This window comes from Heliangelus exortis, chromosome 8 (genome assembly GCF_036169615.1).
Source record: "Heliangelus exortis chromosome 8, bHelExo1.hap1, whole genome shotgun sequence".
Taxonomy (NCBI): domain Eukaryota; kingdom Metazoa; phylum Chordata; class Aves; order Apodiformes; family Trochilidae; genus Heliangelus; species Heliangelus exortis.
Window position 1 is genome coordinate 18931578 of NC_092429.1, and position 18769 is coordinate 18950346.

Sequence of the window (18769 nt, forward strand, 5' to 3'; positions counted from 1 at the left end):
TTGTAGTAGTATTATATTTATTGCTAACTACTTGATACCTGTTCCTTCCCCTTGTTTTCTGAACAGGATACTTAGACCATTTAGCACACATCTAGCACACACTCCCCACATTGATTCCTTCTTCTCAAATAAGTTCAGTTTTTTTATGTATTAGTCATTTTTCTGAATCCAGGAAAGCTGTTCCTAGTTTTAGCACTGCCTGTCAATTTAGAAACCTGATTTATACTTCCCAAAATCATCCATCCAGTATATTCTCAACTTGGTTCTAAATTATGAGCTTTTTTTTCAACTTCAAATGGCAAACCTGACTCATTCCAAATATTAGCACTAGATCAGCTCTGACCTTGTTGATTTTCAGTAAACTAATTTCACACTAATTTCAAGCTCCCTTAATGTAAAGATAGTTTACAACAGCCAGCACCTGTAGAAATAAACTATCTTAAATCTGCACTTCTAAAATACTAATGAAGTTTGTTTTATGGACTACTTCCTCATATGAGACTACACTCATATTTATATTCTCATGTATTTCCTAAAAAACAAACAAGTATTCAAGTAAGATTTAAATATTAATTTGGATAACAAGATAGATGAGGGTATATTAATGCATTTAAGCAACATAAATCCTGGAATCTAAAGTTTATTATCTCTGTTTGTGATTAGGAAAGAATCTGAGTACACATTCATGGATTTTTACACCTACCATCTACATTAGGGTATACAAATGCTCATCAAATATTTCATGTGGGCTAGGGAATGTGGTGGAATACACTATTCCCTCTCTGCTAATTCTCAGTGTTATTCTGGAGCTACAGCAACAGCTCAGATGGATGAGTAACACTGAAAAACAGTTATTGCATTAAAAAGACCACTAAATATTCATCTAGCTTCTGAACTGTTCAAGCTGAAGACACTGTGCACTGTAATTTCTTTTTTGCATTGTATTTCTCCCACTTAGGCACAACTTGAACCATAACTGAGGCTCCTGTGAGACCACGTTCAAGAAATAACCTTCCAGGGATTATCATTTCAGGGAATGAGCACTTTGGGCAGTCCACAGCTCTTCTTGCCTCTCTAGAATGAGCTTCCTCACACTTCCTGACCAGGCACAAAGGGAAGCTGGGCACTAGAGCTAAAGACCTTGGGGATGATCTCTAAGCAAATTGTTATCTAAGTTGCATGACCTCCACATTAATTTTACATATGAGTTCCCACATAAAATGTGTGGAGCAGATTTCTTTCAAAAATATGCCTTCCACAGGCTTTGGTATTCCTGTCCTTTATATTTTTTTCTTTTAGCAAGATGGTGGACTACTTCTGACCTAGATCCCCTTCAAAAAATGCCATCAACATACAACAAAACATAGTGGTCTCTAGAGTCTGGAAAATCTAGCAGCCTAAATCTCAGTCTTTACTGATGTATAGACAAGCTCCACTCTCCACTTTAAGCTCAAATTGCTGTGTGAAGTGACAGCCCTAGCAGGAAAAGACACAGCAGTATTTCCAGCAGTAGCAATTTTAAGTTCATTATGCAGAGCTTTCCCTTGAGGCCATTTTCTTTGTGCTTTTTGTTTTTTTGGGTTTTTTTTTTTTGTTGTTGTTGTTCTTATTGCTTCTTGCTTGCCTAAACTGGCAGCAAATTCCCTTGTTCATTTTCACAGAAGCACATTTTCTACAGTAAAAAATGGCCAGTAGTTTTGAGGAAAATGGAAAAATAAGTCCTAGGTAAATCTGTCTGCTATTGATTAAATACAAAATATTCCCCGTTGCATTCAGCATGGACTAAACTGCACAGAAGCCTCTAAAAGTCTAGATAAAAGATGTGAAAAGAAAATTGCTTTTCTAGAGAAAAGTGTGGAAAAAATTCAAGTAAAAAAAAAAGTTTGTTTTATTTTTAAATTTTGTGGGGTTTTTTCTTTGTATATATTTGGTCATGACTCTTTAGAAAAGAAAAAGAGCAGCATAGGATTATATATCTAAAAGTGAAGTCTTACCTGCTTTACTTATTTCTCTGTAGTGCTGAGCACAGGTACATGCTACTAAATGCTAATGTTACTTCTGGCAGGGAAACATTCTTTACTGCTCTTTGGAATACATTGTACCCATAGTCAATACCTGACATTGGTAGAGGCTGCTCACTTCACGAAAACATTATTATTTTGAAACCAAGAGGAACATAATACTCAAGTATTTACAAGCAGAGAGCTTCAAGTGAACCCCATGAGCACATAACTAGACAAGGACAACTTCATCATTCACTGAATCACCTTCAGTCATTACTTTACCATATGACAAGAAGAAATATTTTTAAGTTCAGTGTCTATACAAGCTTCGTTGGGGTTTTTTTGTTTGGTTGGTTGGGTTTTTTTCTTCTTTTATTTTTTTTTCCTAAATATATTGATCATGTGTGCAGATGGCTTTACCTCTAGAGCGTTCCTGCTCTAGAGGAATAACCCAATAAGCAAACCTCTGAGCAGCAGCATGCTGTCACCAGGTCCCCAGGGCATTAGAAATGGCCAGGACACTTGGAAAACAAACTCAGTAATGCTAGCATGGCAGTCTGGGGGCCAAGCAAGTGTCTGGAATTTGGCTCAAAAACTATCCAATAGCTGGCACAGTTTCACAAGAGTGAGGTAAGTATTGTTGGTCAGCACAGTCCAAAAGACAGCAGGTAAGGACTTAATTGAAAACTCCTTTACTCATACACTGAGATCTTGCAATTTTAAAAAATAACACCCCAAAACCAGAAAAAAATACTACTCTAAAGACAAGCCTTAATATCTAAAAGTCTAGTAATTTTGATCTGAAAAATGGTGAGGAGAATTGAAAAGAATTAATTAAATACTACCTTCTAAAAGCATCGATTCACATTTCAAAAGGCAAAGTCACCTCAGACTTACATTCTATATAAGGTTCCTAAAATAGGGAATTCATACAGAGTTTAAGTTGTTCTCCAGTTACTTTTGCAAAAATGAGGAAGCCAGTATCCTGAGTTTCCAAGCTCTACAAAAACATCTCATTGGGAAGATGGGTTGTAATATGAACAGAGATCAGCAAATGCTAGTCTTCAGATCTCTGAGTGACACTTGAAGAAGGTTGTTGTTGCATGGGTTATTTAATTAGGAATTCTTAAAAAAAAAAGAAAAAAAAAAAATTTACATCAATGTGTTAACTTTCTTTAGGTACTTAGCTTAAACTTTTAAAATAGCATAACATGTATGAAAGAAAACCAGAACACCCAAAACTCTACCATTTCTTCTGCCCTACTAGATTAATTCCATATAGCATGTTCAGCTCTGCACACAGCTGCATCAAGGAAGCCCACTTGAAGTGGACTTCAAGTGATACACGTGAAGAAGATTCTGGTTCCTTATGGCCTGCCCTTGGTAAACCTCTTTGTTTCTTCCCTGCTCAAGAAACAGTGCTTTGTTCTGTCTGTTGAGGAAGATGGGTATCTTAACCCTCTGTGCATATTGAAAACATTATTCCTTGATTAGCACAATACCAACACTGATGATATCCATACCAACAACCATTTCCAACAGTGATGTTACTTTATATTTCAAACCTAAGGCTTAAAGCACAACTGCACTTTTCTACGCAGGATGAACTTTCAATTGCAAAATTCAACATAAATGGTCTTTCATCCCTGTTTGAATAAAAACTGATCACATAAAAGGCATCTCTTAAAGATTCTGGTCACAAAGTAGTGGTTTTACAGTCAGCATATGACTGGAGCCAACTGTTCTCACAGGCTCAGAGGAAGGAGAATATCTGAATTTCCTGCTTTTCACACTGTCTTACTTCTATCTTGCTTCTACTCAAGGCCAGCCACACTTTGCAGATTCCTGAGATTGACTCAAGGAAAGCCACTGAAACCCTACAGTTATCAAATAACTGAAACAGATGGACCAAACACAACCAGTATAAGCACCCTGTATTTTAATGTAATTGAAAAAAAAGTGTCAGATTCCACAAAAACTGTTTTCTGGACTTTTGTGGCAAAATAGGTGTGTCTGTAAAACAAAATCTGTCTGTACAAACATCACTGCTTTTTACTTATGTTTGTTACTGTCTATTAGTAATTGATTCATAATTATAAATTTACACAGACAGCTCAGTAAAACAATTCTACACTTTATTATTAAAAAGTTATCTTCCAAATAAAACAGCTTGCTTTTGAAGCACATAACTTGCTCCACTCCTATTATAATGGGCTCAGTATAAGCATCTCTTCCTATTCAATTATCTTAGGCTACGCTGTAATTGACAACCCACCAAATATATTAAGGTTACACCGATACATTTGGTTAGGGTTCTTCTTTTTCCAATTGCAATCAAGGTAACATTCTCACTAAATTCAACATGGGATGGATCAGTTGTGACAATCTGTGACACTCCAGATTAAGAGCAATACTTAAATCAAAGTGAGGAAATGGATTTTAGCTATGAATGCCACAGCAAGAAGATAGTAAAACAAAACTAAGAAGCCAAACCAATTTTACAGGGGAGCCGTACCAAATATTGGGGGAAAAGACTTAACAGGTCAGATAAATCAGGAATACAAGTCCAAAATTGTAATGCCTGCTCCTGAGCATAATAGTCTTCACATTAGAAGCAATCACTGCAAAGAAGCCAGATGTCATTAAAAGTTACTTAAAACCACTTTAAAAGCCATTGCATGGGAAGCCATGACTTTAAGCTGTATCACATCAGGTTTACTTGTGCATAATGTGTACATTCAACATAAAAGCAGCTGTAAAATTACTGAGTAATAAACCCTGACACACCCTTTTCACACTGTCTTACTTCTATCTTGCTTCTACTCAAGGCCAGCCACATTTTGCAGATATATTATTCCTGAGATCGACTCAAGGGAAGCCACTGCCACTTCTAATGGATTTATTATTAATCCACACTTCTAATGCCTGAGAAAGCCAGGAAATAACCAACCAAATAAAAGCTTCAAAGAAAAGAAGAGTCTGCAATTTGCATTGGTGCTTCGGTGACATAGTTGAAGTGAATAAAACTGGCTCCACCAAAGTTAACTTCCAAAGCTTCAATGAGTTCAGGCAGACCCATGATGTTACTTCCAGAATGGGCACTAGTGATGGTAGTCAGTAAGAAAGGATCAGAAAGAAAAAGATACCAGAAGTCTCTCTTCCAGACTGTCCTGGTTTGGGCCAGGATAAAGGTGATTTTCTGTCTTGTACTTTTGCTTTCAGCTAAGTCTCCTGTAAGTAGTTGCACTTGCTGAAATTAACAGCAAGTTTCTCAGACAGTGTCTGCTTCTGGGACTGATAACACTTGATGTTTATAGTTACTGCTAGAGACTGGTGTGCAGAGCCAAGGACACTGCTCAGCTCTGAGGAACATTTTACCTTCCAGAAGGAATAAAGAGGTCCCACCTGCAGCCCTCCTTTGGGGAGGAACGAACAAGATAGATGCCAGAATTGACCAAACAGAGTATTCCATCCCATATACGTCATCCTCAGTATAAATTTGAGGCATCACGAGGGCCAAGCCATGCTTCCAGCTTCCGGCTGCCTGCCCTTCCTGCCTTTCCTTCTTCCCTTTCTTCACCCGTTCCCTGTTTCACCCGGCATCCTGGGAGGATTCTGTCCATTTGTCTGCCTGTGGTCCTGATCCGTGCCAGCCTGAATCTGTGTGTTCCTGCCTCCAGCTCCCGACTGCTGCCGACTCCAGGAGTCCAGCCTGGACTTTCCCAGGGCTGCCCTGCAGCCTCAGTGGTGACGTGAGAGTTATTGGGGGAAAAGGGGGGGAAGGAACGTGGTATCAATTTTCCTGTATATTTGTATATATTTAGTAATTTTTCCTATTTATCATTACTGTTTCATTAAAGTTGTGTAGTTTAGTTTCCAACCCATAAGTCTCTCTCCCTTATTCTCTCTCCTTTCTTTATCAGGGAGGAGAGAGAGATTAATAGAGAGCATCTGTCATTTGGTTCAATTGCCAGGCCAGTGTTAAACCATGACAGAGACACTCCCCAAACAACTAGTAAGCCCAGGTACAAAACAACGTGTAACCATTCACCTGCATCTCTTTCCCCAGACTTGAATCGCACACTGTAATTTCACAGTGTGTAATTATTTTGCCTCAATAATATTACTATAATAAATTAAGATACAGTATTGTAATGAAGGCACAGAAGTGGGAGCAGAGAACTCTTTAAGAGCATCAGAAGTTTTAATAATTACTTGCCTCTTAACAACAGGACAGCACTGAATTATCCAGCAAGCTTTTTCACTGAATGCTGGAAAGCAGCAGCATATCCCATTTCTGTCCCATTTATTAGATAAATATATATGTAGAATGATGGTTTAAATAATGATTCTGTATATCCTGTAAATCAAATATTGGGCATTTATATTATGGTTTTCTGCAAATATGATTTGCACCACTCTCATCACTCTTCCAACTCTGCTACACAGGGTCTGTTTCACTGCTCCTGCCACAAATCCAGATGGCTGCAGATGTGCAGCTGGCAACACTATGTTGTCTGACCCTGTTTAGGAGTTTACACAATGCAGTGTTTGAATTAAGAGGAAGTCCCAAGTGCCCTCATTAGCACAGCAGCCAATGAGCTGAAACAGGAGCAGCAAGAGTGGGAAATTTTAGCAAAAAATTCCTAGTACAGGAAATGCCTACAAGACAGAGGAGAGACTGTATACTTTGCTGAGAAGACAGCAGAGCATAAAAACAGCTCTTTTAGGCATGCAAAAGTATTCTGAAAACTAATTGCAATTCTATAGGTCAAAATAAGCCCAGCTATTTGTCTTCAATATGTGTCTGGATCTCCTTTCATTCATAATTTAGGGTATATTGCTTTACCTTAAAAAGGATCACTTCCTTTGCATAGAACTGTAAAATAATAGTAAGCATGTTGCTGGCTTTCTCAAATGTCTTCAAAAAACCTCAGATGGTCAGAGAAGTGTTTTAAGGATGAATGAGTCCATTTAAAAAATTTAGATCTTGTGAAGCTTTGACAATGGATGCTTTCAAGGCAGACTTCACAAGAGCTGGTACTTGGTCTTCTCTGTGAAGACAATAAAGGGGTATTAGATAAAATACATAATTATTATGCAAACATACGTACATATGTTGCATTTTTAATCAGCACTGGATGTAATATCTTTTGAGGAATAATATTTTGAGGAATAATATTTGAGGAATTCATACTTATTCCTAGAAAAAGAAGTTCAAATTAAGGCTTTGTTGAAAGGTACTTTCACATATTTGATGATAACATTTTCAGGTGTTCTGGTGTGGTGAACCATTTCTCTGGTGAACCATTTTTGCCATTGGCATTCAAGGTTAAAAACACATGTAAACTAAGCTATAGCTACAAATCATCCACCTAAACATGACTATTTTCTAACAACACCTTGTGCATAAACACTCGCATATGTAAATATATTGAGTTTTTTTAAAGATATAGTCTCTGCTTTATGATTTCTTCTAATCACAGAACAATCACAATTAATGAATAAACAAAAGAAATACCAAGTAGAAGTGTAATACTGACTCTTAACTTTAATCTGGTTCCATAAGAAGGTTATACCAGCACCACAATCATTCACATGTGCTATTCCATCTCAGGAAAGTCTTGCTGTTTCAAGTAACACAGTAGCACGAAATTAATTCCTACCCGTACTAAGATAATTAACAACTAGTACATACCTAGTTCTTGTATAATTAATTTAATCCACAAATTTCCTTGTGCTTTACAGAGAAGCTTAGTTTCATAATCACCATTTGGCAACTAAGCAGTAAAAGTCCAATGTACATCCTGCTTGGGTGGTCAGATCCCTTTACCAACGAAAGCCTACAGAGTTCACACCCCAGCTCTGTACATTCACTCTGCCAGCTGCAGATGTCCGTGAAGTTCTTACATACCCTGAGGTCATTTTGCCCACACACCTCATCTGGTTTTGCTAAGTGCTCTGGAACGAGTCTGACTGAAGTGCTGACTTCAAGTCAAGCAAGACCCCTTGGCAAAGGTGGCAGAGGACCACCCTAACAGCCAAACTGTCCTCACCATCATTCACATGAACATGCTTGTAGCCTACAGCACAATGCAGCATAAAGTCCTCGTGCCTCCCTCTGGCCTCTCAGATATTAAGAATCCTGTGCAGTCTGAATGGACAATAGCAGCAGCCTCAAATCTGACCTTATGGCAGAGCCCAGTTACATCCCAACAGGTCCAAGGACACTCACCACAGGAACAGGAAGGGCAGAAACTGAGCAGTGGAGAGATTCTGGATGAGCTCAACCTATGAAAGTATCATCAAACTACAATTGAAATATGCTGTAACTTGGGCATCTCCACATGTTCTGCACATGTCCAGCCACGTGCTTCTGCAAACAGGCAGGTCAGGTGTCAGACATCAGCCAGGAGCAGGCTCACAGTTTGAGTCCCAAGTTGTCAGTACAGCTGTGTTATGGACAGTCTGTACACTTACTCTATACAATCCAAAAAGATAACATGTATTGACAGAAGTCTTAATCAAAAGTAGGTCAAGCTCAAATACTTCACTTTGTGCTCCCCACAGGCTGCAAGTTGCACATGGCTGGTTGCTGCAGCACAGCTCACCCGTGATTAACAAATCTTTAAGCAGAATTAAGTCAGTCATGTCTGAGCCCTAAATTGCTATGGACAGGTCACAGAAATCCCTGTTACCATCCGAAATACTGGGAAGCTGAGTTCTACTTACTCAAATATTTAATACTTGATTTTCAGAGACAAACTATAAACGGACGAAAGAATGACAAAAAACCCCAAATGTGTAACTCAGATCCCTTTTAGAGACAGCATAAAAGCTACTAACCTAAAACAATGGGTGTTTCAAAATGTTATGTTGAGAAAGGAAACAAAAAAAACCCCCAAAAACAACAAACAAACAAACAAACCACAAAACAGAATAGCAGGATGCTGCTGGGCTGAATTCTGCTCACAATAGTTGGTTTTTTTTTTATTATTTAGAAAATAAAAAATTCTGGTTTAGGAATGAATGCCTACATACACACTCCTCAACCCTACATGGGTGAGATGCAAAAAATAGTATCTGTAGAGAAGGAAAACTACTATTTGTAAAGAAGCCCTTAAAATATAACTAAACGTCATTTATAACTGGCTGTACATTAATAAGTACTTAAGGTTAATGCCATTTTCATATAAATATATAATTATTATACAATGGATAATTATGATACATTTATAAAATACATGCAAAATTACAGGTAAGAGTCCATGCTATCCAGAATGCTAAGCAGAAGTGGAATACACAGCCTGGTGAGTTTTTACCCAGTATAACCAGAGGGGTTTTTTTCACAGTGCCTCTTACCTCAGGAAATGGCAGCCAGGAACAAAACTCAACTCCGAAGTGGTACTGAACAATTTATTAGATTAACAGTAGATTTTTTTTAAAAAAAAATCTTTATATATGCAGTAATTTTTCTACTGCGGATTATTTAGAGCTTTACATTAAAAATAAATACATTCCCACCTGCAGGTGAATAGAAGTGATCTTATCCAGAGTCAGGCTGCTGATCAGAGATGGTAAGGCTCTAACTTCTGCTTTCCTACTTGCTCTCCAATACTATGTTTATTGTGGTATCCATTAATACTACAGGGGATGGTAGGATTTTCCAGTATATTTTTCAGTATATTTCAGAGTGTGGTAAGACACTGGAGCAGGCTGCCCAAGGAAGCTGTGGATGCCCTCTTCATGGAAGTGTTCAAGGACAGGCTTGATGGGGCCTTGAACAACATGATCTAGAGAGGTGTCCCTGCTGATGGCAGGGGGGTTAGAACCTGATGATCTTTAAAGTCCTTTCCAACCCAAACCATTCTATGACTCTATAAATAGTAAGGACAAGTATCTTCACAATGGATATTCCTCATGAAAACAGCATGTCACATGTACACATTTTCTGAGACCTGGACATGTTGTATATCCACCTCAACTAGGCTTTTTATTTGTAACTTAGGAGGTACCATAACTCAGCTAAACAAGAACCATTTATGATGAAAGCTGGGCCATCCATCAATCATTACAATGTATCTGAGAGATGCTGCAAGAGCACTGTAAAGCTTTTTAACCACCACACTGCTTTTAAGGCTGAAAAACACAGCTAAAGCTACTTAGAATTCAAGTTCAGCTGTCTTTAATTATGTATCCGATGGACACCCATCTCAATCCTGCATGATGTACCAGTAAGAATTGTCTGGTTGAGAAACTGATAATTACTTCAGCCCAACTATTTTAGATTACAAACAATGTGTACAAATTCTCTAATCGTGCAGGATCAATTTGATTAACAATTTCTCACTTAAACATAAACAAGCAGGCAATCAGCTGTTGCAAACAGAACCCTGTCTGCCTTATTCACATCTGCTTGCCACTTTACTTCAAGAAAGCCCATCAAGGGATGAAGCATATGGTCTCAATATTGGTAGCATTTGTAAACAGCATGCATAGCAAGCACAGATGAAATTATACATTAAACTGGAAGTACAAACATAACTTCTGCAGGCACTGTTCATGTAAGCCATTGCAGCACAAGAGGAAGACAGCTAAAGAATTCCAAAGAAAACCCATAACTGGTTTGAATCTGTTATTGTTCCTCCTGGTTACAACTCTGCTGGATTAGTGGTTTAATGCTGGGATAAAACCAGCATCACACTATCCAACCATGAATTTGTTTTGCTTTGTGTCCCAAGAGGCCAATGATGACATCTGGTACACAGTTACTGCAGACCTTAACAGTGTGATTTATTTTTCAGTCTTCAGTGAAGTTGCAATACAATTATCCCTTCAAAAAGGAAGGGCATGACATAAATTGCCCCTTTGCTCTAACTTCTCCTGCTGGCATTAATTGCCCCTTTACAATAAGTGGCTTTCCAAAGTCTTGAGTGTTTGCACACTAAAAAAAAAGCAGCAAGTTTTAGGTGTCTTCTCACCTCCCAAACTCACACCTACCCAAATGTGAGAACAGAAGAAAACTATGAGGAAAAGGAGTTGCAGTTGTGCATACAGGGTGAAACTGAACTATGAAGACAGAGACCAAGTAAGTCCTTCAACAACACAATCACAGAGTAAGCAAAGTATTCTGTCAGTTCCTTCTTCATGTAAAGTCTTAACAGCTGTCAAATCTGCCAACAAGAGAAGGACACATAAATAAGCTTTAGCTAATCAAATATATTCTAGGCTTATGGAAAAAGGTCATATTTCAAGAAGATAAAGGGGGTTTCTTCTACAACTAAAGCCATTTCCATCTGATTTCAGAGGTTTAGTCTACCCAATTCAAACAAGTGTGGACGTGCAATTCTAAACTTCCATTGCAGTACTGTTGTAATTTCAAAAACGTCATTGGAAGATGTCCGATATATTGAGTTTTATACCAATCATCACTTTAAAAGTTTCAACATTTTCAGTAATCCATACTAGCATGTGGACTCAGTTAAGAAATCTTTGAGCACAGGTAATAGTACTTTAAGGAGGTCAAAATTATTAGGATCTACCAGAAAGACTTAATGCTGAACTGATCACTCTATAGATTCTGAAAACATGAGACACTAGCCTCACAGCTATATAAATCATCTTACTGGAAGTTAAAGGATTGGACTGACGTATATTTCCCAAGCTACATCTGTCATAACAAATCTAAAAAAGCAACCAGCCCACTGAGCAAGAACTGGCACTTTGGGAAATGGCTTAAATAGAACTGAGCTCTCAACTAGCACTTTCATGCTTGTTACATATTTGAACAGACTCAAATCAAGAGTGTATTTCTTTTCATCTTCACATTTCACTTAAAAAAATGAAAAAAAAAGATAAATTGAGAATGTTGTATATTGAGAATTCCTCAGTAAACCAGAAATGTCTAGATATGAGAGCTATGGGCAACAAAAGGATGGGAGTGCAGAGCAAGCTGCGCTTTTTCAACCCTAAGTCACAAAGGCAAATGGGACAAAGGAAGCCCGCAGGGGCACTGTGGGAGCCTCATTCTTCCATCACAGAATCTCATTCTTAGGGCTTTTACATTCTTCTGACTGAAATTTCAACCTCATCAACATTTTGTAGAACATTTTACTGCTAGTGTGCCTAATGCTCCTTATGCAGGCATATCTGCTCACTCAAGGCATTACTTTACCTGTGCCTAACTAATAACAGGCTAAAACGAATGGAGCATGTATTTTGTCACATGAGAAGTTGCAGTTGTTTTCATCCTTTTTTTAAAAAATGAAACAAACAAACTCAAGCATTTGGGCCTCATTTGGAACACAAAACCTACAGATTTAACAGATAAGGAACAGTGCATACTCCCTTTAGAGATAATCCACAGAACACAAAAAAACCAGCCTTGCAATGTATCTTCTTTGATTTCATGGAATCTGCACATAAGCTGGGACACCAACTGGAACAAGGGAAAGTAAATAGCTCTTCTCAGCCTACAGGATAACTGTTGGATTCCTGTACAGGTTGGTGTAATACCTATGAATCACAGAATCATTTGGGTTTGAAGAGACCTTAAAGATCATCTACTTCCAATCCCTGTGCATGGGCAGGGACACTTCCCATCAGATCAGGTTGCTCAAAGCCCCATCCAACCTGGCCCTGAACACTTCCAATCTGCAAATTCTCAGAGCAACTCTAAAGTTGCCAGGACTTCAAGACATGCCTGTAAGTGGACAATAAATTGATTACTCTTGCAGTGAATGGCACAATAATTTGACTTCTTACTAGCTCTTACATGACCTATGAGATATTGTATAATTTTGTTCAATTATTCAAATTGTATAATTTGTTCATACAATCATCTAGTCCAACTGGCTGACCACTTCAGGGCTGACCAACACTTGGTTAGTAATTTGTAAACCTTGACAGAAGACTGTAGATATACAAAGCCAGTAAGTTCCAAGTGCAGGGTGCAAGACACCCTTCCTTCAGCCCCTTTTCCCTTTCCTATACCAAAGCACCTGCAAGTTGAGCATTACAGAAGAGCACAAAGTCTTTGCTTCTGCTCTATGACTCCATTTCACAGTTCAGACTCCTGAGGACCTGTGACCTCACAAGCTGCTTCATCTGTCCTTGGATGTCATGGGGGCAACGGGAAAGAGGAGCAGAAAGTCTCAGGAATGGAAACACAGCAGCAATACAGAACTAGGGCTACAGGAACGTATTAGCAGGAAGTAGCATTTTAAAGACTGACTTGAAAGTTTCCAGGATTAGCGTAGTGCTCACAGATACATCCCTGTCAAATGACCCAGCTCATTATTTCCATCTCAGCACATGCACATTGCTGCCCTGTGACCAGAGGCTTAGCTCTATTTGCATGGCTTGACACTCAGGTCTGCTACTGCAGCTTTGCAGCAGGAGTTTTGGATGAGCAGCTGTGTTATAGTCTCACAGCAGCAAGAGACCCATTGCTGACAAGATGCTCACCAAGACACATCCAGCTACTGGTACTTTACTCTTTCAGGTTTTTTTAATAGCATGCATGTGGAAAGAGGAAAGTCACTGGAAAAACTCATTTATATGCGTTGGAGTCATGAGACTTAGATTTCCAGGGGCTGAAATTAAAATAAAATAAAATAACATAGAAATTAACATGCAATACAGGCATCTGAAATTTGGTTTTCCATTCCCTGACCTCCCAATACACACCATTTGCCCAAGAGATTGGTGACTGGGAGAGGAAGCACAGTTAAGCATCACTGAATTCTATTATTAGCTTTTTAGTAAGACAAATTACAAGATTGCCAACCCAAAATGTCATGGTGATTTCTCTGACGCAATCATCTAGCACCCAGGAAATTAATGGAAACTACCAATCAATTTTGCTGACATATATTAGAAAAAAGAAATGCTAATTGTGAATATCTGATATAATCTTTTTAACTTCCAGAGCCAAACAAAAAGAGATAGATACAATTAAAAGCAAAATAAACACCATGTACAAATAACAGAAAAACATCACCACAAAAAAACCTAAACAAACCTTTAAAAGTCTCAGTGGTAATCAGGGCATCATAACAGCAAACAAACGAATGAACAGGTCAACAAATTGACATTAAAATAAAAAAGAAAACAAACCCAAGGGGATATATAACATGTTGGAAAAAAAAAAAAAAAAAAAAAAAAAGTAGTTCTATCCCTATAAAAAAAAGAAAAAGTCTTCAGTACTGAGGCTGAGCCTAACCATGAGGTTTTGGGTCAGATACCATCTAAGACCTTATGGTGCTACAGTACAGAAACAAATTGTGTGTAAGCTTACCACAGTATCACCTTGACATATCTCATCTTGTAATCACAGAGCTAATCTGTGAAACTATTACCTGCTGTCTGAAGAGTACTTTCTTCTTATTTTAATTTTCTTTTTCTCCTAATGCTTACAGTTGATTACAATAAAATCTGTACAAGGAGTTTCCATATGTGTAACCGTGCATGCATATTGTCAGTTTACATATAATCCAGTTTTGGTAGTCATGTACTCCCATCTCATTCCCTCTCAAGTGTTTTGCTCCACACCATGGACAGGGATAATTAAACAATGCTAATGCCCTTGTGATCTGGCAAGACAAAGAGTACATTCCCACAACTTGAAGGGAAGATACCTTTTCCCTGCTTTTCCCAGAAACCCAAACCAAATTAATGAAATAAATCTCATTTTGGATACATCTATTAGAACCTGATCGACAGAAGCTCATATTCGATTTGAGACACACAGGCTCAGCTTGCACACGCATCAGTAACTGTGACACATGGAGGCAACTAAATCAAGCAAAACTGCTTCCTGCTCTTCGCACGCATCAGCTTGCTACAAAAATAAAAAATAAACCTCCCCCCACAAAAAAATAAGTGGTTGCTAACAAGTGAGTTTCCCTCAGGTAGGCCACCTACCTGAAGCCGACACACGTTTTGAAAAACAGCAGATTATTTTTATAAGAACCGGTCGAAGGGGGCTGGCACTGAGGCACTGGCACTTACATAAACCAGTGCTAAAAATAAACTTCCGAAGCAGGGGTGGGCACCGGATGGGTAGGGGCCAGGCTCGGCAGCGCTGCCCGCCGAGGCCGGGCTGCAGCCCCGCAGCGCCGGGAGCAGGGAGGGTGTCGGGAGGGTGCCGGTGGGTACCGGGAAGCTGCCCGCCCGCCGGGCCAACCCCACCCAGAGCCACCCCGCCGACCGCGCCGCTCCGGCCGGGGGCTCGCGGTGATGCCCGGCCCGGCCTGGCCCGGCCCAACAAGTTGGCAGAGTGAGGGGGCGGGTGGCCCCTGCTTACCACCAGCACGGGCACGCCTGCGGTCAGCGAGTAGAGGAGCACCGGGGGCACAGCGCTGCGGTCCTCCGGGCCCGGGTAGGGCTTTCGGTACGCGCCCTCGTAGCAGAAGAATCCTTGCACGTTGACCGTGAAGGTGTCCGTGTACTCGAAATAATAAGCCAGCATCACGGTCCCTGCCATGATCACCATCTGGAAGTAAAGCATGCTGGTGAGCGGAGAGGGCACTCGCATGTACGTGGGCTCTGGCGGCCGCGGCAGCCCCCCTCCCCGGCGGCGCGCTCCGCCCGCTCTCCGGCGGCATCCACCGCGGGGGGAGGCGGGGAGCGGCGGCCGGCAGCGCGGTCAGGCCGGCGGTGCGATGCGGTGCGGTGCGGGCCGGGCGGGGCAGGGCAGGGCCAGGGGGGGCCCGGCCCGCCGCTCCGACACCGGCTCCAGCGCGGGCTCCGGCTCGTGCAGCGGGCGGAGCGCGCGGCGGGAGGGGGCGGCCTGGCCCCGCCCCGCCCGCGGAGCGGCGGCCGCGCCGGGTCCCGGTCCGGGCCCAGAGAAGGGAGGCGGCGGGCGGGGGAGGCTCGGTACCGCCGGCGGGCGCTGGTCTGAGCATCCCCCGGCCCTCAGGGAACGACAGACGCACCTGTGTGCGGGTCCCGTGCGGACGCGGGGAGCTCCGAAGCTGCCGCAGCCCCGGCCCGGGCGCTCGGCACCGGCCGTGCGCGGGCAGGGAAATGGATCAGCGCTATTTTGCCGGGGTGGTGAACGCATCAAAATGGACGTGCGTATGGAAATACATGTGCATAACTATTAAAGCAATTAACCTTTAAAACTTCGTTTTAACAGCTATAAAGAAAATGGGTGGCTGGAGAGGGAGCTTTCCCCACATCCCAGAGAAAGAGGAGAGTCTGCTCCCGTGCTGGGAGAAATCACCCGTCTATGAACACCGAAGAGTTCCACTTGAAAACACACTTATAGCACGTAGACTTAGGAGTAGGCAGCTGTGTCCAATGGTTCACCCACGTGAAGGCTGTAGTCTGGTTTCCCAAAGCCAACAGATATAAATATTTAAAAAATTACATGAAGAAAAACGAAGTAATTACTGGAATGACAGTTACCCCTGCCCCAAGGTGTTACATGGCCAGGAAGCCATCTTTAAGGGGACACCTTAGCCTTAAAGATTCCACTTGGCTTAGCTAGCAGAGGCTGCTAGAAAACGAGATTACATCTCCCTGTTCTGTAATGTGGCATCTTTCTTCTAGTGCTCTGCTTTGGTTAAACAGTTAAAACTGTTCCTCCCCTTTCTGGAGATTTTTGTTCGTATTCAGTCATGTTAGTCTCTGCATTTATTTTTAATCCACCCTTGAAGAACACACTCTTCATGCCTGGATTCCATATCCAGTCTATTTTTATGTGTTCTTATCATACCCCCCAGAAGAATCTAAATCATGTAATTTGCATTGCACTCACCAGCCTTAGACAGATGGCTCCCTACTTTTGTGAAAAATACGTAGTGAGACATGAGACATCTTGTGGTGAATTCTGCCTAGCACAGAATTTGTTTTCCCCATTTCCTTAGTGCAGCCCAATATTCATTACCATGCACAAAAAATCTTTTTCATCTTGGAGACTGCATGCAAATATGCCCATTTTAAGGATACAATGCCTGATCCAAAGACCAGAGTCAATAGCAGGACTGCAATGAGCACTAGACCCTCAGCTCCTTGGCTCTATTTGAGTGGATGCCCCAGAAAAACACTGGTGTCGTATTTCTTTCAAAATTTGGCATTGGGGGAAATTAACCTTTTTTCCAGTAACCAGTTAAAGAAATAGTCCTGCACTTTGCTACTGCAAATGAACTTCTTTTTATAAATATACCAATTGAGCTGTTGCATACAGGAATTAGAGGATGTTAAAAGCTCTATTTTTACATAATTTTTTTGAAGCTACTGTCAACATCACTGGAGGATTTTGGACCATGGATTTTGGAAAGAATCGCCTTAGTCCAATCACCTGTTCAGCAAAGCACCCACCAGATCAGGTTGCTCAGATGAGTGAACTGTCAAGTACCTCAAAGGGTGGATGGAGATTCCACAAGCACTCTAGGCAACCATTTTTTCCTTCTATTAGGTTCTTTTTCCATCCTGCTACCTATCCTCCTCTCATTGGAAACTGGAAAGAAGAATCTGAATCTCCTTTCTCTGCACCCCACTACTATGAGGCAGATGTAAACAATTCTTAGAAATGCCCTTGGTCTTCTCTTGCTAAGGCTAAACAAAAGTGATAACATCTCTGGTAGTACAGGGATTCATCTCTATCCTGAGTGCTTTTTTCTGCTGCTACACATACACTAGCAAGAATATGTTGACTGCAAAGTAAGTCTAATACAAGAATTCTCAAGGAGGGTTACAGTAAAAAGAGTTTGTCATTATGCTTTTCTCTTGCTCTCCAAAAGTGATACTATTTAGGCTCTAACATGTATCTTCCAAGCATTTAAAAACATGGTGTGCAACAGGCCAAAATAAAACTATTAGGAACAATATTAATTTTCATTGCCTAGCTCATTTGAGTGCTTGTGCTTCAAATATAGGTGGACTGGCCAGCTAAAATAATTACAACCAGAGAACAAAGGATCTAAGTCAGAGGAGTTTTAAAATCAGCTTCATTGGTAGTCATCTCAGTTAGCTCAGAGTGATCTGAGTCAAATCACCGATGAAAACAACTAAAACATGAAAATGTCAGACTATTTTTCAATTTAAAAATGGTGTTCAATAAGCAAAGTAGTTGATTGTCAAGTTGATTCTTCACTGAGGAGTTAAGGGAATTAATTGTTTCCTTTCTTCAACCTTCAGTTAGAATAAAAATCTTTAGGTGAGAAAAATAGCCAGGTTACCTTCCTGAATAGTAAAGGGCTAACTACAGAATAGATGATGAGATGCTAAAAAGCATTAGAACAAATGGTATATAAAAATTTCAATTATTTGTTTCTTTGAAAGATCTTTTAAATTATGTCTGTTTCTGAAAAAATCATGAACTGCGTATTTATTCTTATACAGGCCAGGCCTTCTCTGTCTCTGTCATCTTTTCTCAGTCCCTTCTTCCACTTCTCCCATTTTGAAGATTTTTTTTTTCCTTAGAACATGTCTGGAAGGCTTGGTTTCGTGCAGCTCATAAAGTTAAGTTAAAATCTGGATGGGCCCCTGCCTGACTTCCATTTGCTGAAAAATATAAATGCACCTGATGATTGCTACTGTTCTCTTCATAGAAGCTGACTGCTGCACTGTGCAGACTACTGTTTTGTATACTTATGAATATTTAGGAATTCATAGGTAAGTCAGGTCAAAGGTCCACACAATGCATAGAATTCTACAAAAGCAAAAAGACAATAAACCAAATAGTGCTTTATTTTAATGATCATAAATTAATATCCATTGTTTAATGAAATGCAGTGATTTAAGTCTAAAGCCCACAG

General features: G+C 40.3%; 1 protein-coding gene across 8 annotated transcripts in view; it reads right to left on the reverse strand.

Moving 5' to 3' along the window:
* The window catches only part of PLPPR5 (phospholipid phosphatase related 5), an 89429-nt gene extending 73671 nt beyond the window's left edge, over positions 1–15758 (reverse strand). For 3 of the 8 annotated variants that reach the window (XM_071750915.1, XM_071750914.1, XM_071750913.1), the window contains exon 1: positions 15310–15746. In XM_071750915.1, coding sequence (XP_071607016.1) covers positions 15310–15540 — 231 coding nt within the window. In that variant the 5' untranslated portion in view covers positions 15541–15746. Of the gene's footprint in view, positions 1–15309 lie in introns of all 8 variants that reach the window. The other 5 variants (XM_071750911.1, XM_071750910.1, XM_071750909.1 and 2 more) reach the window with 3 other exon arrangements.
* Positions 15759–18769: the final 3011 nt, after the last annotated feature.